The 27,139-nt window shown below is 31.9% G+C and overlaps 1 protein-coding gene across 2 annotated transcripts; it reads left to right on the forward strand.

Annotated features, from left to right (window-relative positions):
• The first annotated feature begins 54 nt into the window (after positions 1 to 54).
• Positions 55 to 27,139, forward strand: LOC126887106 (LIM domain-containing protein jub). Of its 2 annotated transcripts, none has more exons than XM_050654447.1 (5): positions 55 to 1,335; positions 7,769 to 7,959; positions 19,745 to 19,807; positions 21,877 to 22,042; positions 26,373 to 27,139. In XM_050654447.1, exons 1-5 carry the CDS (start codon positions 180 to 182, stop codon positions 26,606 to 26,608), a joined length of 1,812 nt encoding a protein of 603 aa, XP_050510404.1. In that variant the 5' UTR covers positions 55 to 179; the 3' UTR covers positions 26,609 to 27,139. The 2 variants fall into 2 exon arrangements, with proteins under 2 accessions (XP_050510404.1, XP_050510405.1); XM_050654448.1 differs by having other exon boundaries at positions 7,769 to 7,938; positions 26,373 to 27,138.

The following is a 27,139-nucleotide window of genomic DNA, read 5'->3' on the forward strand; positions in this document are numbered from 1 at the left end:
CACAACATCAACTGTCAAAATTTTACTGATTGACAGAATTGACAATGACAGAACAGAAGTTTTGTTATCGATAATTTTTATTTTTATTCAAGATTATAATTAATAAGTAGTGCATAGTTGGTGTAATGTTTTGTTATATTATAGTGTGATAAGAACTCTAGACTTTCCAAACAACGAATATGGATCGAAATTTACCTGGCGATGATCAATCTTTTATTCAAAAAGTGCAGTATATGTCCCTTAATGATCAGGATTCACGTTATATGAGGAGTGCAGAAACATCAGTACCCAATTACCAACAGAAATCAGTTGGAGCAATAGAAAGCTTTACCAGGGACCAAAGGGATATTCAGAAACAGGAATATGCTATGTATGAAAGAAACAACATTATAGCTAGTTCAAAATATGCAACACCCAAACGTGTTGAGACAATTGCTAGCCAAAAAACTTACGATGAAGATGATGTGTATGTACAGTGTGCAAAACCACAAGTCCCTATAACAGCAAGTCCTACACATTCACTTAGTGGATCATCACAAAACTCAGGAAGCCCTAGGGCAAGTATGGCTACAAATTCAAATGTCTATGAAAATGTTGAGTACAATTCTAAAAAGATGCCTTATTACGGTACTAGCAACAATTCAGGTTTTAGAAAAGCCCAACCTCAGGTCCCAACTGGTAATAATAGACATAACGCAGAAGTAGATGGGCTACCTGTATATGAAAATTTACATATGTCTCAAAAGAGTTTGGGAGCCATGCCAGGGCCCCAAGTTCCTTCAAATGCACCTCCACCTTACAATTATCAGTATTCTCAACATTCTGTGTATACCCCTATGCAAGCACCCAATATGAGTAAAGCTCAACCTCAATCACCATATAATAGTTATAATAAATCGCCTTCTAAGAGTTTAACACAGCAACAGTTAGAAGAATTGAACAGCAGTGACTATGTGTGTATGACCGGAAATGTGTCCCATACAACATTGAATACAAATACCCCATTTCAGACTACATCAGCCAAAAATTATGATAGATCCGTAGCTACTGGTATTGCTCAGACTCCAACAAAAACAGTGCCACCTAAAGAGATTAAAAAACCAGCTCCATTACCCCAAAAAGTGGATAAACGACCATCTCCGGCTCCAAGCCCAACCCCTAGTCTCTATAGCAACCCTGGAGGCAGGTTAAAAATGACTGGTAAAAATTTGTTACCATACAGTGTTACACCTCCAAAACCAAGGGGACCTACGGAGGCTGAAAGAAAAATTGAAGAAATGACTAGGCAAATTGAGGAGGAAATGGAAAAACATGAAGAAGAAGGGGAGTATTTTGGTAAGTAATTATTAAAAGCTTGCCTTCTAAAGTAGTTCCTAACTTTTCTAGTTGAAGTTTCCTGAAGTATTAGTTTCCTATCTAAACAATTCTGTTGGGAAATCCTATAAATCAGCAGCTATAAAGCTTATAAATCATATTCTATAATTAGAACATGACTGGTGACCTTTCTTGTTTATGATCAATCATTTTTTAATAGAACACATATATATTATTTTAATTTCAGATAAAACACATTTAAAATGGTATTGATTTTACTAGATAATATATTCAAGTTAAATTGCAACAATAAGAATTGTCTCACAATAAAACACTGAAAAACGTTTGTTTTTCTATACTTCCACAAAATTTATTACAACTATGTTATTACTACAGCTGTTTCGGCAAAGTGCCTTTCTCAAGTGATATATTTTACAATGTGTTTGCCTTTTTATACAGCTCCGTCATATAAACTTTCAAAAAAACTGTCAGATATTATTACAGAATACACTAAATTTTCACCTAAATTCACCGTAAAAAATACACTAGAACTAGTTAATAAAATACAACATTTTCAGTTGCCCAACAACTCCAGACTAATTTCATTTGACGTAAAAAATCTTTTTCCTAGTGTTCCTCCTACAGAAACTTTTGTTTTAGTTAAAAACCTTTTAGAACATAATAGTACAAATCCGATCATTGCATCTGAAATTTTACACCTTCTTGAAATTTGCATAAATCAAGACTATTTTGAATTCAATAATCAAATTTACACAAACAACAGTGCAGGACTTATTATGGGTAATCCTCTAAGCCCATTACTATCAGATATATATATATATATATATATATATATATATATATATATATATATATATATATATATATATATGAACCAACTTGAAACAACAATTTCTAAACACCCCTTATTTAAACAGTTCTTATATTGGTGGAGATACGTGGATGACATACTAGTCTGCTTTACAGGAACTAACAGACAACTTGACCAATTTCTATCATACATTAATTCACTTCATAGTAATATTGAGTTCACAATAGAAACAGAACAGAATAATTCCATAAACTTTCTAGATGTAACGATTACCAGACTACACAACAAACATGAGTTCTCCGTATATCATAAACCTACCCATACTGACACAACTATACACAATTTATCATCCCATCCTACACAACACAAATTAGCAGCCTACCATAGCATGATACATAGACTGACAGAAATTCCTATGACAAAAAATAACTTCGAGACAGAACTAAATATCATTAGACAAATAGCAGTAAACAATGGATATAACGAACAAACAGTTGAACAACATTTTAAACCAAAAACTCCATAAGAAAGCCTTGAAATTAGTGTATCCACCACCACAGAAAGAACCCAGTACCTTCTGCTCTCTCACATATACTGGCAAAATAACAACAAAAATAGCCAGATACATAAAAAAGAAAGGAATAACACCAGCTTTCAGAACTAACAACAACTTAAGCAAACATATTAAAAACAATAAAAGCCGAAAGAGAAAGCAACTACAGAGTGGTGTGTACAAACTAACTTGTGGTGACTGTCCGAAAACTTACATCGGTCAAACTGGCAGAACTTTTGACAAACGGATAGCAGAACACAAAAGGGCTTTCAACAATAGAAAAACAGACACTTCTACATACGCACTTCACCTTCTAGATCATAATCATTCTTTCAATGAAGAGTTTCAAATTCTACATATTCAAAATAAAGGCCTTAAGCTATCACTTTTAGAATCAATGGAAATTAATAAATTGAAAAATACAGATATAATTCTGAATGACCAACTCGAGACAAACAGCTCCCCACTCCTCAACCTCTTCAGTTAAAGACTTAAAAAGGCAAACACATTGTAAAATATATCACTTGAGAAAGGCACTTTGCCGAAACAGCTGTAGTAATAACATAGTTGTAATAAATTTTGTGGAAGTATAGAAAAACAAACGTTTTTCAGTGTTTTATTGTGAGATAAAATGAACTTCCATCAAGTAACGGTTGAATCCATCAATTATAATAAGAATTGTACATTCTCACATATTTTTTTTATACAAAAATTGCTCTCCAACCACCTTTATAGCTTTGCTTAGGTACAAGTTTTTGTTATGTAATATCTATTCCTAGTTATGCAATTGTTAATACTGTTTCTACATATTATGAAATTATAAACTGTTTATATTATCATATTATAAAGTTATAAAAAACAATGACTTCTGGCTGTTGTATTGTTTCAAAGTATTATATTATTGCTTCTTTTACGGGGTATTGTAAAAAACAGAAAAAACCTCCTACTGGAAAGAACCTCTTTTGGCAGATATACACCAAGGAAATAAGGCAAAAATATACCATGTTCGGGACACTTGAGCAGCCAGGTTGCAAATGGGTTTTTTGGGTACTATACACCTAATACATTATAAATACAAAAATGCCTGTCACAGTTTGAACGAGAAATTTAGTTATTAACAAATAAGGGTCAAAATGGGAGTTACTTCGTTTAAATCGCTACAGGTAAAAATAGGGTGTTTAAATATCTTATTTATAATATTTTTCTTTTAGTAGATAAGCCAAGGTTTAAAATAGCGCTTTTATAATTTTGGTCCGATCATTTGTTGCTTCGGATATTGCAAAATAAAACTAAAATTTCAAAAATAAAAAATTTGCTATAATTTTTGCGAAAATGAATTTAAGACTCTCATATTGCATGAAAAGTTGAGTCAAACAGTCCGCACAATGCACAAAAAATTTTAAGACGATTCGTCAATTAGTTTAAATTTTATTCAATTTGTTTATCGCAAAGAGCTTTTTTTTCGCAATGTTATTGTTCAGAAAATAATAATGATATAGCAATTCTGTAAAAACAATATGAAAGAACAATAGTCATGTTTTCAACGCATTTAAAAAAATCATAAAAAAGTCATTTTTATCACTCACAAAATATTTTACTAAAATAGAGTCATTTTTGGCTTATAAACAATTTGAATAACTTTGTTAATATTGACTGTAGGCTAAAACTACACTGGGATTTGAAAAACTGGTATTTTTATACGGATTTTCAAAGAAAAACTTTTCGGCTAGGTTAATTATGGTCAAAGTTAGCCACTTTGTTTTATTTAATTGAGGGCTACTTTGTTTATAACAATGAAGCAACCTAACTTGAGCTATTTTGAAGTTGGAGATATATAGTTTATGTGTAAAAGTTTGAGTAAACTTTGATCCTCAACAGAGTGGTTAATAAAGTTTTAAAAATGGGGTCCGAACGAAATTAATTCGTGGTCGGTGGAGGGGAATTAATAAAATTCTTACACTCAAAAAATGAAATTGATTCGGCAAACACATGCTGCGATTAATGTCGCCGGAGCTTGTTGATGGATTTTGATCATAATTTTTTTAATTTGTATGTACTCGTAGTCTTAGAGAGTATGTTATGTACACACAACCCCACCTAATACCTAACATTACAAAATGTTAAGGGGAACTCCCCTTATCACTCAGGGATATGAAAAATAGATTACGACCGATTCTAAGACCTACCGAATATACATTTATATAATTTCAAAAAAATCGGTCAAGCGGTCTCGGAGGAGTATGGAAACTAACACTGTGACAGGAGAATTTTTATAGATGTAAATATATAGATGGCTATTATCAAATAGGGGTTGGTGATAAAAGAGTGAAAATTAAGGGTTGAATGTATTTTTTAATTCTACATCATATAAAATTAAGGTTAACAAATTTTGTCAAAAAAAAATAAAAAAAAATGTCAGGGGGATGTCCCTTATAACTTATGGGTATAAAAAAGAGGTTAAAACCTCTTCTCCGTCCTGTATAGACAAGACGAAAACGGCGGGTTCGTTGGAAAAAATATTCCCATGAGATTTTTTTGCATAATTACATCCGTGAGACATCCCAGAATAAGGTTCAAGAAGTCGCCCACGTGAAAAGTGGGCCAAATTTTTTTTTTTATTTTTTTTTAATCAAGTTGCAAGAATCAATATTTTCTCCCGGACAATTTTTTTGCAGCTTTTCTGGACTATTCTGGATAAAAAAGGTTCTTATAATTTTTCTTTAAAGTTGATCGTTTTCGAGTTATAAGCAATTTAAAATTGAAAAAAAACGAAAAATGGCGACTTTCAAGGCTTAATAACTCGGTTAAAAGTTATTATTATGAAAGTCAGAAAGTGACTAAATCAAAGTTTAATGGCCCCATACAAGATCCCGAAGAAATTTTTGTCATTATTTTATTACTAAGCTGTTATTTTTAAGTAATAATATTGAGCGCCATTTTAGGTAATAATGTGAGTGCAAGTAAGATGCACAATTGGACTGCTGGAGTGGCATCTCTCTCGCACTCAGCATTTATGGGTTGCTACCACGTGCATGGCGCTCAATAATATTACTTAAAAATAACAGCTTAGTAATAAAATAATGACAAAAATTTCTTCGGGATCTTGTAGGGAGGGCATTAAACTTTGATTTAGTCACTTTCTGACTTTCATAATAATAACTTTTAACTGAGTTACTAAGCCTTGAAAATCGCCATTTTTCGTTTTTTTCAATTTTAAATTGCTTATAACTCGAAAACGATCAACTTTAAAAAAAAAATTATAAGAGACCTTTTTTATCCAGAATAGTCCAAAAAATCTACAAAAAAATTGTCCGGGAAAAAATATTGATTTTTGCAACTTGATTAAAAAAAAATTGTTAAAAAAAATTTGGCCCACTTTTCACGTGGGCGACTTCTTAAACCTTGTTCTGGGATGTCTCACGAATGTAATTATGCAAAAAAATCTCATGGGAATATTTTTCCCAACGAACCCGCCGTTTTCGCCTTGTCTAGTAGGATATATGTGTAAAATTTCATAAAAATCGGCCAAGTCGTTTCGGAGTAGTATGGTAACTAACACTGTTAGCCCGACCGCACATCAAAGAAACATGAAACGTAAATTACGTTTCATGGAAATAAACCACTGCTAAACAAATATACGTCCGGCCATTTATGAAACTCTCCGAAAATAAAAATGTGTCATGAGCATGAATCACACTCGTTTCATTGGTAGGCGGACTTTGAGATTTGTTTAGCAGTGTTTTAGTTTCATGAAACATGTTTTTCGTTTCATGTTTCATGTTTTTCGTTTCATGTTTCTTTGGTGTGCGGCTTGGCTTACAGGAGAATTTGATGTATATAGAAGTAACTGCGAATTAAATAATAAAAGTGGCTAACTTTGAGCCTAATTAACCTAGGCAAAAAGTTTTTTTCTGAAAATTCTTGTAAAAATACCAGCTTTTGAAATCCTAAAGTAGATTTACTATATAGGCAATATTAACAAAGCTATTAAAATTATTTATAAGCCAAAAATGACTCTATTTTGCTAAACTTTTTCGGAGTGATAAAAACATCTTTTTAATGATTTTTTCAAAACTTTGAAAAAATAACTATTCTTTTTGCATGTGGTTTCCACAGAATTGCTATGTCATTATTATTTTCTGAACAATAATATTGCAAAAAAAAGCTCTTTGCGATAAACAAATTGAATAAAATTTAAACTAATTGACGAATCGTCTTAAAATTTTTTGTGCATTATATGGAATGTTTGACTCAACTTTTCATGCAATATGAAAGTATTAAGGCCATTTTTGCAAAAGGTATAGCATATTCTTTATTTTTGAAATTTTAGTCTTTAATTGCAATTTCCGAAGCAAAAAATGATAAGACCAAAATTCAAAAAGTGCCATTTTAAACCTTGGCTGATCTACTAAAATACGAATATTATATATAATTACCCTACTTGTAATAAATATTAATATTATATATAATTACCCTATTTGTACCTGTAACGATTTAAACGAAAAAACTGCCATTTTTGACCCTTATTTGTTAATAACTAAAATTCTCGTCCGAACTGTGACGGGCATTCTTGTATTTATAATGTATTAGGTATATAGTACCCAAAAAATCCATTTGCAACCTGGCTGCTCAAGTGTCCCGACAAAAACCTTATTTCTCTGGACTAATATAGGCTATTAGAATTACACCGTCGATAGGCTGATTTAAAATCTGCAAGTTGAAATCTATCAATATTGAATTTTGTAGTTCTGCCTAATATTTGACAGATATTAGAAAATATCTTATATTTTCTATTCAAGAGTTTTTTTAACCTTAACGTTGTAAGCACCACATTGTTCGTTTTTGAGAAAAAAAGATAGTGTCATCACTTCGCTCTACATGACACTCTGTCTAAATGTTAATATATAAATCTATGCTTCCAATAAAGACTTAGTGGAATTTGTCTTACTCAGAGGACCATTCACAGTGTGATGGATAAATTTGAGTCTTTTTCAAAATTAAATTTTCAAATATTTTTAAAAGTTACTTTAAAACATGAATAATTTTAATTTTGTTTTTTTTTATTGCAGGTATTTGCCATACATGTGGAGAGAAAGTAACAGGTGCAGGGCAAGCATGTCAAGCTATGGGCAACTTATATCACACCAACTGTTTTATTTGTTGTTCTTGCGGAAGAGCTTTAAGGGGAAAAGCATTTTATAATGTGCATGGAAGGGTCTACTGTGAAGAAGATTACCTAGTAAGCCCCACTCCAAATGATGTATTTATGATTTTATTTAAATATTTTTAATAATTAACACTAATTTTACTTTAGTTTAATTAAAATCTGTTTTATTGATTTTACTAACATAATATGCTAAATGCAAATGCTCAATGCAAATAGACAAATGATAGTCCACAGTACATCATCTGTGCAGAACGCTTCACCAGTTGTTAAATGGACCTGGTGTATATTTCTTATCCTTCACACAAGACAGGAACCAGCTTCTGTAGTGGTTGATAATGTAGAGTCTGATAATCTTTGTCGAGTCGAAGCAAGGTGTAAATCGGTGTTGAAATGATTAATAAATGTGTGGGATAATTATTTTATTATTTAACACAATCACTGTACAATATAATTATTACTGGGTTAACTACAAAACACAATACATTTGCTATGTAGAATTGAGAGTAATGTGAACTGCGAATATGAGAGTCAATCGTGTGAGTAGTGATTCACTAGAATGAGATAAATAGTGAGATAAATAATTCGCATGAGTGACAGTGTAATGGTAATAAGAAATACGAGCCGCGAGAATACGTTCTGAGTTGAGCTAAAAACGGGACCGTTTAGCTCGTAAGGTGGCTAATAACTGACTAAGAAACTAAAACCGACTAAGAGCATAAGAATTCTTCTTTCTTTCGGCGTTTGCAACAAGAAGGGAAATCAATTTATCAAACTCATATGCGTATCTAATTTAAGTTTTAGAGTAAACAAAACCTCCTAATGTAATTCGGTACCACAAAAGGCCTTTATTAATTTTGGCAAACAAATGCAACAGCGAAACAGCTTGATTTTCCAATTCCAATTAACAGTCCACACATGGTGAAGTTAGGATATAAAACTGTTTTTTTTTCGGCTGGAACTGTGAGAAATAAGAAATATCTTAGAATCGAATGTTTTTATAGCGCAACACTTCTTATATCAAAGACTCAAAAAGGGGGGCCAAAGGAAATGCGATATTTTCTCGGATTTAGTTAATTTGAATCTACAAAATAGGCAGTTGTGTTCATTTTGAAATAGTCAAAGATGCGATGAATTGTATATTGAGATTGTATAAGCAGAAATTATAATTACCGATATGTTAGAAAGTTTTCTAACATCCTTTTTGGAAGATGATTACAAAAGTCTTAAAAATCGTCTTAACTGCTTCGTTTGAGCCAGTTTACCACTTTCTGGAAAAAAATTAGAGTGCAGGTTGGACGCGTTTCTGCGTCCCGCGTCATTAACATATTTACGTTGCCGGACTAACGAAACGCGGCTGTAAATTTGTCGGTTAAGAGATCGACAATCTTTATTTAAATATAATAGTAGAGGATCCGATATAAGGTCGATTTGCACCGATCTGTTTAATGGATAAAAATTATTGGATATGTAATTTAGAATGTTAACAATTACAAAAAAACAAGGGTTGCCCGATCAAATCTTGTTCTAACTATATTTATTTAATAATTAGCCCAATAAAATGACCGTTTTGGAGTGCAAGTTTCAGGGGCAACTCCGAATTGCATAAACATTTGGATTTAGGTTCTACTTACCCTCCACTTCAAAGTTGAATTTGTGCCGTTGGTTGTTTTTACTTGGGGGTGACAGTCACCCCTTCTCGGGGTGAAAAAACATACGTTCAAGATAAGCCCGGAAATGGATAAGCATATTCATTCTAAGCAACTTTCGTTCTATAAAGTTTTTTATGTAAGTCAATACTTTTCGAGTTATTTGCGATTGAAAATGTCTATTTTTCGACAAAAAAACTACGTTTTCACACGGTTTTTCGCAAATAACTCAAAAAGTAAATATTTTATCGAAAAAAATATTCTTAGCAGAAGTGTAGCTTATAAAAAAACTAAAAAAATGGTGTATCAGTAAAGTCTATAAACCGAGCAAAACCAGAGTTGTAGCTCATGAAAAATACGTTCTTATTCCAAATAGAATAATTCAACGTGAAATCACCGAAAAATTAAGCAATTTTCGGGAAAAACTTATTAACATTTTTTAAAGTGTTTAAAAAAAGCTTTATTTTTATTTTTTACAAAAGTTCCTAGCATCAAAACTAAACGAGTAACGCAGAAGAAAAAGTTGGTCCCTTTTTTGGTAAGAAAAATCGTGAAAATCTCCCTCTATTTAGCACCCTAAATAAAATTAATCGTTACCGCTTTACTATTTACTTCAAATGTATGTATATTGTTTATATGATCTGTAAGTTTGACTAGTTTGAAGTGCTTATTTTTGAAAAAATTTGGTTTTATAGTAAATTTTTTTTTAATTTTGGAAAAATTTCCATTTTCCAAAATAACTTAAAAACTATTAGTGATATGAAAAATCTCAAACGAGTAAAAAATGTAGGTTTTGCTGTTATAAATATGCTAGTTTCACTTTGTTTTTCTGTAAGACAAACATTCTTAAGATATGGCTGTTTAGTGACTCGTTCAAGCCCTTTCAACTATAACTCTTTAAAAAATAAGCACTTTAAACCGGTGATACTGAGAGATCATATAAAAGATAAGTCAAGTAAATTGTTTGTAAAGCGGTAACGACTAATTTCATTTGGGGAGCTAAACACGGGGAGATTTTCATGATTTTTTTTACCAAAAAAAAGGGAGCCAACTTTATTTTGAGTGTAACTCGCTTATTTTTAAAGCTAGAAACTTTTATAAACAACTAGAAGAAAGCTATTTTTAAACACTTTAAAAAATTTAGTATAGGTTTTTCCCGAAAAGTGCTTTATTTTTTGGTTATTTCACGATGAAATATTTGATTTGGAATTGGACGAATAAAAACATATTTTTCATGAGCTACAAATTTGCTTTTGCTGGATTTATAGTCTTTACACATCTCTTTTCGTTTTTTTCTAAGCTACATTTTTGCTAAGAATATTTTTTTCGATAAAATATTTACTTTTTGAGCTATTTGCGAAAAACCGTCTGAAAACGTAGTTTTTCTGTCGAAAAATAAACATTTTCAATCACAAATAACTTGAAAAGTATTGACTTATATAAAAAAACTCTATAGAATGAAAGTTGCTTATAATCAGTCAGTTTATCCATTTCCGGGCTTATCTTGTTTTTCACCCCCGAGAAGGGGTGACTGTCACCCCAAGTAAAAGCAACCAACGGCACAAACTCAATTTTGAAGTGGAGGGTAAGTAGAACCTAAATCCAAATTTTCATGCAATTCGGAGTTGCCGCTGAAAATTACACGGCATCGCTTTGTTTCCCATTCATTTACTGGGCTAAATTAAAAAATGACATTTTTTTATGAATTTAAAAAAAATTCGACCCTGGCAGATATTATTTCAGATTTTTTGGATCATTCTAAACAAAAAAGGTGTTTTGTAATTTTTCTCTAAAGTTGATCGTTTTCGAGCTACAAACAATTTAATACTGAAAAAAGAACGAAAGACGACAATTTTCAAGGCTCAAAAATACAAGTAAAAAATATGATTTTTGTAATCATCGAGTACATAAATTCAAGTTCAATCCTTTTTCTATCAGGTTCCGATAATAATTTTAGCCATGTTTTATTCTAAAACATATTTTTTAATTGTTAATAAGGGAGGTTTCTTATGGGGAGACGGGCATTAACAACTAAAAAACAATATTTCAGAATGAAATAAGTCCAAAAGGCTTATCAAGAACTGATAGAATAAGATTTGAACTTGAATTTAGGTACTTCGTAATTTCAAAAATGATATTTTATACTTATGTTTTTGAGCCTTGAAAATCGTCATTTTTCGTTCTTATTTCAGTTTTAATTTGTTTGTAACTAGAAAACGATCAACTTAGAGAAAAATTACAAAAGACCTTTTTTGTTTAGAATGATCCAAAAAATCTGAAATAATATCTGCCAGGGTCGAATTTTTTTTAATTCATAAAAAAAATGTAATTTTTTAATTATTAATTAAATATAGTTAGAACAAGATTAGATCGAACAACCCTTGTTTTTTGTAATTGTTAACATGCTAAATTACATATCCAATAATTTTTATCCATTAAACAGATCGGTGCAAATCGACCTTATATCGTATCTTAGACTATAAGTAAATTAAATTGATTATTTCATTCATAGGAGATTCTGACCAATAGAAAGCTACAGAAATGCAAATTAAGGTGATTATTTTTTCATGATTTTAACTTCCAATCGTATAGTAAGATATTTGATCACGTGTTTAATTATGTCCAATCAGATTAAAATTATACTGAGAATTATCTACTGTAGAAAATTACTGATAGAATTTTTTTAAGTAGATTGTTTCTGTTTAATGGCAACCAGTTTCCTAGTTTTGACAACTGTCACATTTAAGAAAATATCCATAATATACGTATTAAAAAATAATCTTACGAATATCACACGACAGTAAGAATAAATAAGAAAATAATGCTTCATTTTTACTCAAATTTGTTGTCATTGGGCAATAGCCACTCGAGCCCTGCCGGCTCTCGTGTCTATTGCCAGACAACAAATTTTCGAAAAACTGTCGCATTATTTTCAATTTATTCTCACTCTCTTGTGATATTATACCCGATAATTTTTGATAATATCCCGTCGTTAAGCATATTACGTCAGATGCCCTTCGTTGCTACGAAAAAATACATTCAGTGACATTAATGACAATTAATGTTTTAAAAATTATAAAAGTGATGACTTTCAATCGTCATATTATATTTATAAAAACTGTGTGTTTAGTGGTACTTTGTACTTACATAAATAAATTACAATTAAATTTTGGTTTTGAACAGTTTTATTCATGAAATAATCGCAACAAATTGCACACGATCTCTGAAATTAATATAGAATTTTTGCTCTCGTGAGACTTTGACATAATTTCACTCGCCTTCGGCTCGTGAAATTAAAACTGTCAAAGTGTCACTCGGGAAAAATTCAATAATTTCAGAGCTCTTGTGCAATTACTACTGATTATTTCATTCATAGGAGATTCTGACCAATAGAAAGCTACAGAAATCTGAATTAAATCGATAATTTTTGATAATCTCCCGTCGTTAAGTATATTACGTCAGATGCCCTTCGTTGCTACGAAAAAATACATTCAGTGACATTAATGACAATTAATGTTTTAAAAATTATAAAAGTGATGACTTTCAATCGTCAAATATTTATAAAAACTGTGTGTTTAATGGTACTTACATAAATAAATTACAATAAAATTTTGGTTTTGAACAGTTTTATTCATGAAATAATCGCAACAAATTGCACTCGACCTCTGAAATTAATGTAGAATTTTTGCTCTCGTGACACTTTGACATAATTTCACTCGCCTTCGGCTCGTGAAATTAAAACTGTCAAAGTGTCACTCGGGAAAAATTCAATAATTTCAGAGCTCTTGTGCAATTACTACTGAAAATTAAGAGTTTTGTAATAACAAAATCTTAGAGCCCGACACCCGCAAAATGTCACTCTAGGGCGGTAGTATGTATTGTTATTACAAAATTCTTAATTTTCAATTTAAAGTACTTACATTTAATTAATAAATATTGTCGATCTCTTGTCCGACAAATTTACAGCCGCGGTTCGTTAGGCCGATAACGTAAATATGTTATTGACGCGGGACGCGGAAACGCGTCCAACCTGCACTCTAAAATTTTTCAGAAAGTGGTAGACTCACTCAAACGAAGCAATTATGACCATTTTTAAGACTTTTGTAATCATCTTTCAAAAAGGACGATGTACTGTGGACTATGATTATTATTGATTATAAAAACTTACACTATGAAAACATTTTGTTACTGATGGGGTAATATTGTTAAGTCGGAGAAAATTTTCAGAAGTTTTTGAAGGAAGTACTAGCGTTTATTCTAGATATATAGGTACATACTCTGGTCTCTAGTGCTCCCGTATCTGCGGGTAATAGATTCCAAAAGTAACCGTGAATAATTCTTCTTTTGGTATCATAACCCTGGATGGATCTTTGCCTGTCTGGCTATGTCCTTCCATTCAGATCTCTCTTGTGTTCTTCTCCTCCGTTGTCTTATATTCAAGGTTTTCAGGTCATCTTCCACGTCATCCAACCATCTCGCCCTGGGCCTCCCGTTTTTTTCGCCTTCCTACCGGCTTCCACTTTAATATCTTCTTTGTCGTTTTTGTATCTTCTTGTCGCTGAACATGTCCCAGCCATGACAGTCTTTGACTTTTCACAAATCTTACAATATCATACCCTTCATTCAGTTCATTAACCTCATCGTTTCTCCTGATTCTCTATGTGCCGTCTTCCTCTTTAGACGAAGCAACGAAGCACTAAAAAGCTCAAAACCTAGGAATTTTGTGCAGTAAGGTGAATCGTCATGCAACTTTTTGCATTTAATTCGAGAGAATGTCAGGTAATTTTGTGAACTAAATTGATCTCCGGCAAAAAAATTTGTGTATGAGAAAATGCATTTTCAAAGTGCATCTCGAAGAGATGGAAAATGAAAAATTTAGTACTTAGGAAATATTGACGGAAATGACTTCACGTTTTATATTCGGGGGGTTTGGAGGTCAGTGAACACAAATTTCATGAGGCGATGGTCTCCGAAGTACCTGGTGCCCAGGGTGGAGCTCTTCGCCTGGGACGATCGAATAATTCGCGAAATGAAGATTGGATCGAAAAACTGAAAAATACGCGTTTAATATTTTTTAAAAATCGAATTCATTATCGAATGACACTAAAGACGACCCCCCACTCCATCCCCTGGAGGTGGGGTGAGGGTACCTTTAAAATCTTAAACGGAAACGCCCATTTGTTATTACAGATTTGGATTTTTTACGTAAAAATAAGCAACTTTTATTTGAGAAATTTTTTCGAATTGTGGATAGATGGCGCTATAATCGGAAAAACGATTTATCGTGATACCATAGGTAAATTATAGAAACGGTCTAATATCTCGAGAAATACACTTAAAAAATAAAAGACCAAAAATACATATTTAATATTTTTCAAGAACCTATCGAATAACATAAAACACGACTCTCCACTCCACCCCCTGGAGGTGGGGTGGGGGTTAACTTTAAAATCTTAAATGGGAATCCCCACGTTTTATTGCAGATTTGGATTCCTCATGAAAAAATGAGTAATATTTATTCGAAACATTTTTTAGAATTGTTAATAGATGGCGCTAATAAATAGTGTTTTTTCGATTATAGCACCATCTATCCCTAATTCGAAAAAATGTCTACATTAAAAGTTACTTATTTTTACTTAAGGAATCCAAATCTGCAATAAAAAATGGGGGCTCCTATTTAAGATTTTAAAGTTACACCCCACCCCACCTGCAGGGGGTGGAGTGGAGGGTCGTGTTTTATGTTATTCGATAGGTTCTTAAAAAATATAAAAGACGTATTTTTTCGTTTTTTATTTGGAAGTGTATTTCTCGAGATATTAGACCGTTTCTATAATTTACCTATGGTATCACGAAAAAATCGTTTTTTCCGATTATACCGCCATCTATCCACAATTCTAAAAAATGTCTCGAATAGGAGTTGCTTACTTTTACGTAAGCAATCCAAATCTGCAATAACAAATGAGGTTTCTATTTAATATTTTAAAGTTACCCTCCCCCCCCCCAACCCCCCACACCTCTAGGGGGGTGGAGTGGGGTGGTCGTGTTTAGTGTAATTTGATACATTTTTGAAAAATATTGAAAACGTATTTTTCAATTTTTCGATCCAATCTTCATTTCTCGAATTATTCGATCGTCCCGCGAATCATTCGGTTGTCCCAGGCGACGAGTTCCATCCTGGACACCAGGTACCTCGGAGACCATCGCCGTCATGAAATTCGTGTTCAGTGACCTCCAAAAACGTCAAGAATAAAAATTGAACTCATTTCCATCAATATTTCCTGAGTTAGTTAAAAATTTCCTAAATATTTTATTGTCCATCTCTTCGAGATGCACTTTAAAGATGCTTTTTCTCATGCAAAAAATTTTTTGCCGGAGATCAATTTAGTTCACAAAATTGCCTGACACTCTCACGAATCCAATGCAAAAAGTTGCATGACGATTCATCTTACTGCACAAAATTCCTAGGTTTAATGCTTCGTTGCCTCGTCTACTTGCACCGGGCCATATACTTTTCTCAGTATCTTTCTCTCGAATGTCCTGAGTTGGGCTTCACCTTTTTTCGTCATTACCCAGGTTTCCCAACCATAAGTTACTACGGGTCTAATCAAGCTTTTGTAGATAGTCATTTTAGTTCTTTTGTCTAATAATTTCGATGCCATCAATCTTTTATTAGCATACTATGTACGATTTCCACTGGAAATAGGTGCATTAATTTTGCTACTTACGGAATTCTTCTGATTGATTTCTGTGCCCAGATATGTGAAGACATCCACACATTCAATAGTATAGTTGTCTATTGCTATATTATTTTCATTCTCAGGTGTTCTTTTGATGGTTATGTACTTAGTTTTTGTTTCGTTTATTTTAAGCCCTCTTTTTTGTGCTTCGGGATCAATTTCCTTGAACGTTTCAACCGTGAATAATACCTACTGAAATTTATAGTGTTGAGTTTATGAGGTTTTTATGAGTTCCGATTAAACATTTTCGAAAATCTTGACGTAATTAATATTTGAATTAGGACAAGGGCTTTTTTTGGATATGTCCAATTAATCTAAAACATTGAAGGCCTCCTATGACTTCTATTTATTCCGGAATTTGACTTAAATTTCTGTATTTTAAATATAACGACTTTATATTATTATGCTTTCCAATAGAACTGCTCTAAAGGATCCTCTCAATAAAGGGTTATGCTGCTTATACAGAGAGTTTCACAAGATATGACTAATATTGTAAACATTTCGTATGGTTCAGTTGACCAGTAAATTCCTGCCACGTATCACTTATCACACTATAATGATGCCTATTCTGTAACTCATTTCGATGATATAGAAGTCAGTAAAATCGAATAGAAGTGGCCAAGTCGAATAAAAATATGTAGTCCAAATCCGTATTCCATAACTACTTCGGAATCTCTACAATCGTAATAGTGAATAGAAATCACTTCGACAGCATTTACCCCTGTCGAGATGAGATTTCGATTATCGGAATTGTGGTTGACGCAAGCGCATTTTTTGTTTTGACGTTTATAATTTATATATAAAAATAATTGATTACTACTTATTTAATAGTATTTGTACCTTTTTTTAGCTGCTTAATTTTTAGTCTGTGGTGTTATTTGTTTAGAGAATTATATATTTCATTTAGACATGTTGTACTAGTGTGAATTGGACCTAACCTTATTTATTTGCTATTTGGCATCTGAATGTTTCCCGCTCACAGTGTTGCCATACTTTTTGAAGTTATACTTCTTTAGGCGCGATTGAGAGTAAAATTTCATAATTCTGCGCGCATGCGCACACAGACAGTATGTCGTTTAGTTGCTAAATCTTTCAAGTTATGTACAGTCCGTCTAATTTACTTACCGTTACACGTCATTATCTACGCCAGAGATCTAAGTTGACATAGTTGCCAAAGTATAAAAAAATCCTGAATCCATTTTAAATCAAATAGATCACATAATTATTGTAAACGTGGATTATACAACAAAACAAATTAATATTCAATGTAAATAAATAAAAACTTAAGAAATAGAGAACAAGAATTAAGTTATAATCATTTAAGATTTGCAGTGCAAGCGTTTTTGCACTGCATTGTTTAATTAATAAGAAACGGCTCCGAACTCTTGTGAGAAGCCGATAGGTTTCTTTGTATACGTCTACAATAACAACTAAAAAAGTTGTCAGATACCTCGATTATTCCAAGTCTTGATAAAATTAGGTGAAATTTATATTTTTATAGTAGAGGATCTTTTTATAGTAAAGTAAATAATAAAAACAGTAAATATAATAGAACAGATACTTTAGTAAAGAATATAAACAAATATGAAGTGTCATCACCGCAACTGTCAAATAAATGTTACCAATTTATTCTAAAATGTCACCTTCATTTGATTACAGTTACAGTGTGTTCCGAACAAATGTGCTTCATAAAAACGCTTTACTCGTATAATCCATTTATACAAATTAAATGAAACATATTATTGTGTATTTCTTTAGGTTAACATTAATAGAAATCTTCAAATATTATTTCTACGCGTATATAATAAAATATGTCTAGTGGCTGTAATTCCAGTGTACTCGGCAAAATGATTCTAAAAAAGATCACACCTACCGCCAAATATTTCGTATTGGTATCATGCGACGTCACAGGCTATGACGCGGATGACGTGCAACGGTTAGTAAATTAGACGAAGTATATAAATATATCAGTGCAAGAAAAGGCGTGAAAAGAATATATTAGCGTTTTTAGTAAATATATTTATTATAATTTTTGTGTCTTTGGATTTGTCTTCCTCAGGAGTAAGATGAGTATTATTTAAAACATTTTATTGTATATTTATTATACTTCACCATACCTTATATTTATTATACTTCACGGTAACAAACAGAATAGGTCTGTTTGTTACCGTGAATTGTCATTAGGTACGTCCGAACCGATACAGACACAGTCCTCGTAGCGTATTTGGTATAGCATTCGGCCAGAAATCGAGAGGTCTTGAGTTCGAATCCGGAGCAATCCTATACTTTTTTTTTTTATTTTTTTGAAAGCGGTAAGCACAAAATTAGTTTGGTGTTTAAAAAAAAATTAAAACAAACTGTTTATTAAGAAATCATATAATAGAAGTATAACTTCTTGCGTGCGTACAAAGTACACACACATTCTTTTTTTTTACTTATTTCTTTTACAATTTCAATCAATGGTATAATGTACAAGAATAGCATACGAAAGACTTCTTATGCGTTGATTGATACATATATTATACCAGTATACTTGTATATTTATCAGTCAACGCTCATAGTCTAAACAAATTATAGAAAAGATGCCATTTTGGAAAAGTTGTTTAGCAGTTTTAGCAGCTGGAATCGAATCTTAAAGATTACATATTATTAGTAATATCGATTTTAAATAATTTATTAATAATAATGAATTAATAACATCAATTTAAATATCTTTGATTTAAAAGCATGTATACTTCTTATCTTCACTTATCTTTTTTATTTACCAGTTTATTTTCTTTTTTGTACCAATTTTAATTAACTTTAATTTAAAACCATTTATCCTCTTTTGAGCTTTTTGCATCTCGTATTTACACTAATATTTTATTTACTTTTCGAAACTTGACGATAGTATGAAGAAAGTATGAAAACATTGAGAATATGGCAACGGTGTCATAGTTCAAATTTAGATCCAGTAACAAACAGGTCACAGAACACTAATTTCGCTGGTTAATGCGGGGTTGCCACCACCTCAGAACCGCGTGAAATAGAAGTAAGAGATTTCGATTTAAACTCATTACGATATGAGTTACAGAATACCAATCCAAACACAAAAATGACGCGATAGATATCAAACATTCCGATTTTGGGTAATTACGATTCGACTTGGTCATTTCTATTCGATTTGTTAAAAGTTACAGAATAGGACTGAATGAAATAGGATGTCTATGGAAGTCTCTTCTTCTATTTTTCATTTTCTGTAACATGGTTCATCCACTTCGCCCATTTATTATATGTATTTATATACATTTTTATTTTTTGCCTGCACTCTTATATTTTCTTCTACTTCTTTTTCATAAGTTTTCTATTTTCAATTCTTTTTGTAATATGTATACGTCTTTAAGTTTTTTGGAAAAAATAGGTTATTAATGTTTAATTTTAATTAAGATGTTTATTTGATGTTCAGTATGAATTTTTTAAATTCATGTTATTCAATGTAATTATTTTTTGTTGCAGTATTCTGGATTCCAGCAAACTGCCGAGAAGTGTGCCATTTGTGGACATCTGATTATGGAAATGGTAATGTTGAAAATTATTGTTATTTTTTTAATATTCTTGGTGAAAACTTTTTGTAAAACAAACTAATTATTATTCGCGTTTCAAATTCCATATCGGAAGCGGTTGAAAAAATATATTTTTTATATTATAATAATATTCTTTCAGAAAACACAGACAGACAGACACACTGTATTTTCTCTATTCCCTAATTTTCATAATTTTTTAAATATAGGTATAGTATGAAGCAAAACAAAGAACACTGAAAATTGAACCTTTATTAAACATGAAAAATGAAATAACAAAAAAATTCAAATTATGTGAATTTTTAGTTTTTATACAGTGAGCACGTAAAGGTTGAAATAAAATAATTTCTAATTAATTAATACTAATTAATACTAGTGACGTCATCCATCTAGGCGTGATGACGTAATCAATAATTTTTTAAAATGAGAATAGGGGTCGTGTGATAGCTCATTTGAAAGGTTATTCAATTCTCTATTCAGCAATATAATCAAAAACATAATTATTTATACAGGGTGCCCAAAAAAATATTTTTGAATTAAATTAATTGAAACAAAAAGAATATATTTAATTTATTTAATTAAAAATACATTGTACTGCTTTCAGAAAACAGGAAAAAATGTTTATTTGATAAATACATATAGTTTTTCGTTTAAATTAAATGTTAAAGCTGCGACCCACCTGCGTCTTGGCAGTTTAAACATTTAATTTAAGCGAACAGCAATGTTTATTTTTAAATAAACATTTTCTTCTTTTTTTTTGACAGCAGTAAAATGTATTTTGAACTAAATAAATTATATTAAATCTTTTTTTTTGTGTCAATTAATTTAATTCAAATTTTTTTTGACACTGCAAATAATTATGTTAATGTTTATATTACTGAATAGATAGTTAAATAACCTTTCAAACGAGCTATCACACGACCCCTCTTTTCATTTAAAAAATCATCGATTACGTCATCACGCCCAGATGGATGACGTCACTAGTGTGGTATATAGGTATGCCAAAATAATTGTAATACTGTAAAAATAAAAACGACGTGTTTCGGGATTTATTTTCAAATTCGCCCATTTACGAAAAAATAAATGTACTCGTATTCCAACCTTTACATGCTCACTATATAATATGTGCATTAAATGCGCCAATAATGATGATTAATAATGATCATCTTATGCATGGATGTATTAAAATAATTTAGTTCTTTATATCCTACACATGCTGCACTGGAAAATGATGTACATAAATGGTCATAAAAGTTGGGTTTATTTTGTTTTTATAAAAAAACTATTTTAATATTAACAGTCGACATGAAACTGACTTGTTAAATTTACTTTGTCTTAGGGTGCACCTATATTGGAACCGTATTTCTCCGATCCGATCCGACGTCTCCCGACGTGAATGCCTATACAGTGGAACCTCAAAAGTCGGATTAATCGGGACCACGGCCGATCCGGGTTAGCCGGAGAATATTGTTTATTTCTTGGTAAAAACCTCAAAGTGACAAAATGTTTGTTTTGTCTGATGAATATCGGTCCGGGTTATCGGAGGCCGACTTATCGGGGTTCCACTGTAATCACCCAGGAGGCTCGGATTCGATTCTTTTTGTATGTATTTATCGTATTTTTAATGTATCGGAAATCCTTTTTGTTTTTAAAATTGACATTTTGATTTAAAAAATAATTGTTTTTAAAACACTTTTTATATTGTGTCCTATAAATAATAAAAATGGGGTATTATAAAAAATTCTTTGTTATAAAAGTGTAACTATCTGCCATTTCGATCTCGTCCGAATGAAACCAAAGACGTTTGATAGGAGAAGCCGGAGAAGCTACTCAGTCCGACGTAGGCCGATATCGGATCGGGCTTCCCACTGCAGTGTAATAGGCACTACACTTTAATACCTTAAGTTTGTTTTTTAATCCGACGTCGGATCGGAGAAATACGGACCCAATGTATGTAGGTGCAGCCTTAATCGAAATTATTTCTTATTACATATTGGTGGATACTTTCCATTATTTTCTGCTACATAAAATAGTTCCAGGCCACATCTAATTAACTTTGTTTTGTAGATTTTACAAGCGATGGGAAAATCTTATCATCCAGGTTGCTTCAGGTGTTGTATCTGCAACGAATGTTTGGATGGTGTTCCATTTACTGTTGATGTTGACAATAAAATATATTGCGTGAATGATTACCATAGGATGTTTGCTCCTAAATGTGCAGCCTGTGGAAAAGGTATCATATTTATATTCTATTTTTATCTATAATGTATCTAAAGGTAATATTCCTGTCGCCAGGGGGGTACAACGGCCTCCTTTATTCAGATGGACTTAAACAAGTTTTTTTTTATGTATTTTGACCCATAGAACACGAATTATTTGGGTAACAGTTGATCCGGATGTCGATAAGATTGTTATAAACAAAGAACTTGAGGAATTACATAACAGCGATTTTTAGCAAAACAAAACATGTTTTTGTATTTTTTGGGTAATTCTAAGCAAAAAATGTTTACAAGTTTTTTCGTAGGATGCATAGTTTTCGCGATTAAACTTTCAAAAAATCGAAAAATGGCAATTTTTGAACCGGAGTAGCTTTTGATTATAAAATAAAATAGCAATTCTGCTTACCGAATATGAAAGTTTAAGTCAGATTCTATCGGTTTTGATTATTTGCATTGCTAAAAATTAATTTTTTTATTGTTAAAGCTATAAACACATAGTGCTTGAGTGATGTTTTCAATGCATTTCCCATTTAAAATCGAACGAGTAAGCGAACAGGTGTTTCTACGTAGCATGCATTAAAACGCATGCATTGGGCACGGGAAACACTGTTTGTTTATAGCTCTGTTTAACAATAAAAAAATTAATTTTTAGCAATGCAAATAATCAAAACCGGTATAATTTGACTTGAACTTTCAAATGCGGCAAGCAGAACTGCTATTTTATTTTTTAATCAAAAGTTATTCGGGTTCAACAATTGTAATTTTTCGATTTTTTGAAAGTTCAACCGCGTTTATCTCGAAAACTATGCATCCTACGAAAAAACTTGTAAGTACATTTTTTACTTAGAATGACCCAAAAAATATAAAAACATGTTTTGTTTTGCGAACAATCGCTGTTATGTAATTCCTCAAGTTCTTTGACCTGCCTTTGATATCTGGTCCATTCACGAATGTTTTTTAACACGTTGACGGACAGTGCGTCAAATTAGTAAGCAAGTGTTGTGACACTATATGTATTTTGCAAAGTAGAATAGGGAAATTGACGGATATAATTGAGGAATAGTTTATGGAAATAATAAGTTTTTTAACATTTTTTGTAAACATGTGAACGACGACCACGGACATCGGTAACATTTAATATACATCTGTATAATATGTAATCTGACATTTTTTGACACCGATTTTTGGTCAGAACTCGGTATTTTAAAAATATCATCTATAGACGTCGTGTCACATAACATCAATGGTAATTAGACATCTATAGACGTTCTGTCCGTCAACGTGTTAACTAAGAAACTTGTTTTCTTCCTACACCTCCACGGCCCTCTATTTTGCCTTTAAGGATCAATTGTAATATTTTATATCGACTTCCCCTCACTATATGTCCCAGATAAGACATTTTTCGATGTTTAACAGTCTTTAGCAGTTCTCTATCTTTGTTGACCCTCATTAGTACTTCTTCATTACTTTTTTCACCTTATACTTCGAAATATCTCCGAAATACTGGAGATAAGAAAAAAAATGATGGACTACTAAATTGTAGATTTTTTAATAGCTAAATTTATATTGTGCATAAATTTTCATTACAGTGAATAGTTAGCGAGATATGGCTGTTTAAAACCTCTATTTACGAGCAAACAACCGGTTATTCGAACCCTTTAAACCCACCCCAATTAAAAAGTAAGGGATCTAACGGAATTTAATTTACACAGTCTTATAGTTCTTCTGGCAAAACTATTTCACAGAACTGCTAAATAAGAGCGAAGTACAAAAGGAAACAATCCATGAAATTGAAGATGATCAGATAGCAATAGCAATAGCCACAGAACAAGAAATAAAGAACGAAATAAAGAGCTTGAAAAATAACAAAAGCCCAGGAATAACAGAAATATCGGCCGAAATGATAAAATTAGGAGGGAAAAGATTACAGAGAGAGATATAATATATTAAGGTCATATTATGACCTGATAAAAAGAATATGAGAAGTAGAAAAAATGCCAGAAGAGTGGACCATAGCAAGGATATGCCCTATACATAAAAAAGGTGATAGCGAAAACTACCTAGGCATCGCACTATTAGAAATAGTTTACAAAATCTTGGCACAAAGTATAAGAAAAAGGCTAAGTCAATATTCGGAAAAAATACTGGGAGAATACCAGGCAGGTTTTAGAAACAACAGATCAATGACTGACCAAATATTTGCCTTTAAAAGAAATACAGACTACCTGTTACGAACATAAAACAGTACTATATGCTTTGTTCATAGACTTTAAGCAGGCTTACGACACAGTAAATAGACAGCAGATGTACGCACTGATGAAAGAATTGGGGATACCAAGTAAAATTGTCAGGATGATAAAGATTACGATGGAAAACACAACAAACGAAATAGCTTGGAAAGGGTATACATCCAAAAAGTTTGAAACCAAGGAAGGATTACGACAAGGAGATCCACTATCAACAACGGCATTCAATCTAACATTGGAAGGAATAATCAGGAAAAGCAGAATAAACATGGAAGAAACGATATTTAAAGACGGCCACCAATGCATAGCATTTGCAGATGATCTGACGCTATTAGCAACAAGCAAAAAAGAACTACAAAAGTTAATGAAAAATATAATAACAGAAGTCAAAAAATTCGGACTTAAAATAAATGAAGAAAAAACAAAGTATATGATAATGGGAGAGATCCAAAAAGAAAAAAAGAATAACATCATAGTACAAATAGATGGAGAAAAAACATACTCGTTCAAAAGAGCCAAAGAAATTATTTACCTGGGAGCCAAAATAGATGAAAATGGTCATGAAGAAGGGGAGATAAAGGCAAGAATAGCTAAAGGAAATAAAAAATATGGAGCATTACGCACATTATTGAAATCCAAATACGTATCAAGAAAAACAAAAATAAGAATTTATAAGACTGTTATCAGACCTACAGTAACATACGCATGCGAAACATGGGTGCTCAAAAAGTCAGAAAAAGACCTTTTAGAAAGATGGGAGAGAAAAATGCAAAGAGCAATATATGGAGGTGTGAAAATAGAAGGTCAGTGGAGAAGAAGAACCAATAAAGAATTGGAAGAACTATATCAAGAGCCAACGATCACGACGACGATCAAAGCACAGAGAAGACGATACTTGGGGCACATCGAGAGAATGGGAAGTAAACGAATGCCAAAAATGGTACTCTCACGAAGACCAATACAAAAGAGGAGGAAAGGCAGGCCAAGGAAAAGATGGAAGGACAGTGTGTATGAAGACTTGAAGAAAAGTAACTTTGAGAGATGGAAAGAACTAGCATTGGACAGGAGGAGATGGAGAGAGGTGGTGAAGGAGTGTATAAAAAGACTGAAGTGTAATTAAATAAAATGTATAAGTTTTATAAGTTATGTAAGTTATATTAAGTTATTTATTATATTATTTATGTAATCAGAAATGTAAACATTTTAGCCCTAGGCCTACAAGGCCTGTTGCGCTTAATAAATAAAATGAATAAATATAGTTCTTCAAAAATCCTACAAAATTATTTTTGAAAAAACTTTTTATCGCCAAAAATGAAGGAGCTATGTTTATAAAACGAACTTTTTTTTTTCGAAATATTCGAATAGTCCGCTTATGGAACATTTTCAATGCATGTATAATACCACAGAACTATGACCAAGTGCCAGAGACTAACGAGTCTCGCCTGAGTTAAGAAGAAGAAAAAGAGACCACAGAACTGGCTCGTATACTGGAAGATGACTTAAAACTATTTGTATTTGTACTTCTACATATTTTAAATTCGTATTTTTGTGTAAATAAATGTTTTTGTAATTCTTTAATTCTACTTTTTTTTTCTGTATAGATCTATTAAATTATCTACTTATAAAAATTGTAATGTTCTTAAGGGTGGTTTTTAAGGGTTGAAATATTATGATACTATATCCTAAACCATAAAACAATCATTATTTTTAGCCAATCAAAACCAAATTTTACCCATATTAAAGTTTACAATGTTTTTATATAATTTTTGACAATAAGGGGTAGTTTACACCCTTAAAAATAATCGACACCCATGATCATGTTATAAAATATGAAGTACAGGGTGAGATGATCCTAATCCCAAATTTTTATGTAAATCGATAAGTAGTTTTTAGGGGTAGTTTTCACCCTTAAAAAACCAAAAGCGTACAACGGCTCAATATAGAAAATGAACTAGAGGGTGCAATGAGCCTAATCCCAAGTTGTTGTACAAATCGATGCTGGACGAAAAAATTGAGAGGTTTTGCCATTTTTTCAGTTTCATTTTATATTCCCCATTATGAGGTCTGTTACCGTTTCTAACTGTATAATGTATTTTAGGTATTACACCCGTAGAGGGTACAGAAGAAACAGTTAGAGTAGTATCAATGGATAAAGATTTTCATGTTGATTGCTACATATGCGAAGAATGTGGCATGCAATTAACGGACGAACCCGACAAGCGCTGTTATCCTTTGGAAGATAGGTTGATGTGTCGAAACTGCCACATACAAAGACTGCAACACATGCCGAGCCAGATGCATCCAGTTCCTGCAACATATCAATATACTGGTTAAGTTACCTACATTCTAGGCCTCTCTCTTACTTATAACTATAAATTAAGTATTATACAATTCCCGTTATGTTATTGTTAATGTAAAAGACAGGAAAGTCATTTATTGTCATTTAGAATGGTGACGCCATGTGGGATTAAGATAGTGATACTCAGTACTCCTTTTTACTTATTACTATACTTTGTTTCACGTTGAAAACGCAACATTGCGCTTATGGAGATCAGTGTTAGTCTGGACAGATTATCGAACAATAGGCCATTTTTGGCAAAACAAGCAATTTTATTGCTGGAATCGAATCTTATGATTGTATATATTAATAATATAGGTATGCAAAGTCCGCAGATAGTGTGCGACTTTTTTTTATAAACAAAATGATGCCCCAAAATCGTGATTTTTTTTCAATTTTTGCTCTATAACTCCAAAGTTTTAACTTTACACCAAAAACACCCAAATAAAAATTCACCGTAATTAAATTCTGCATAGACGTGTTTTTCCCGATTTACTTCGACGAAAATTTTCCCCGGAAAATGCGGG

This window comes from Diabrotica virgifera, chromosome 6 (genome assembly GCF_917563875.1).
Source record: "Diabrotica virgifera virgifera chromosome 6, PGI_DIABVI_V3a".
Lineage (NCBI taxonomy): Eukaryota > Metazoa > Arthropoda > Insecta > Coleoptera > Chrysomelidae > Diabrotica > Diabrotica virgifera.

Bases quoted from the DNA above. Each gene is read 5' to 3' on its own strand.
- LOC126887106 (XM_050654447.1), top strand. From the start codon at position 180: ATGGATCGAAATTTACCTGGCGATGATCAATCTTTTATTCAAAAAGTG. The intron at 1,336-7,768 runs GTAAGTAATTAT...TTTTTATTGCAG, and splicing joins AGAAGAAGGGGAGTATTTTG to GTATTTGCCATACATGTGGA. The intron at 22,043-26,372 runs GTATCATATTTA...AATGTATTTTAG, and splicing joins ATGTGCAGCCTGTGGAAAAG to GTATTACACCCGTAGAGGGT.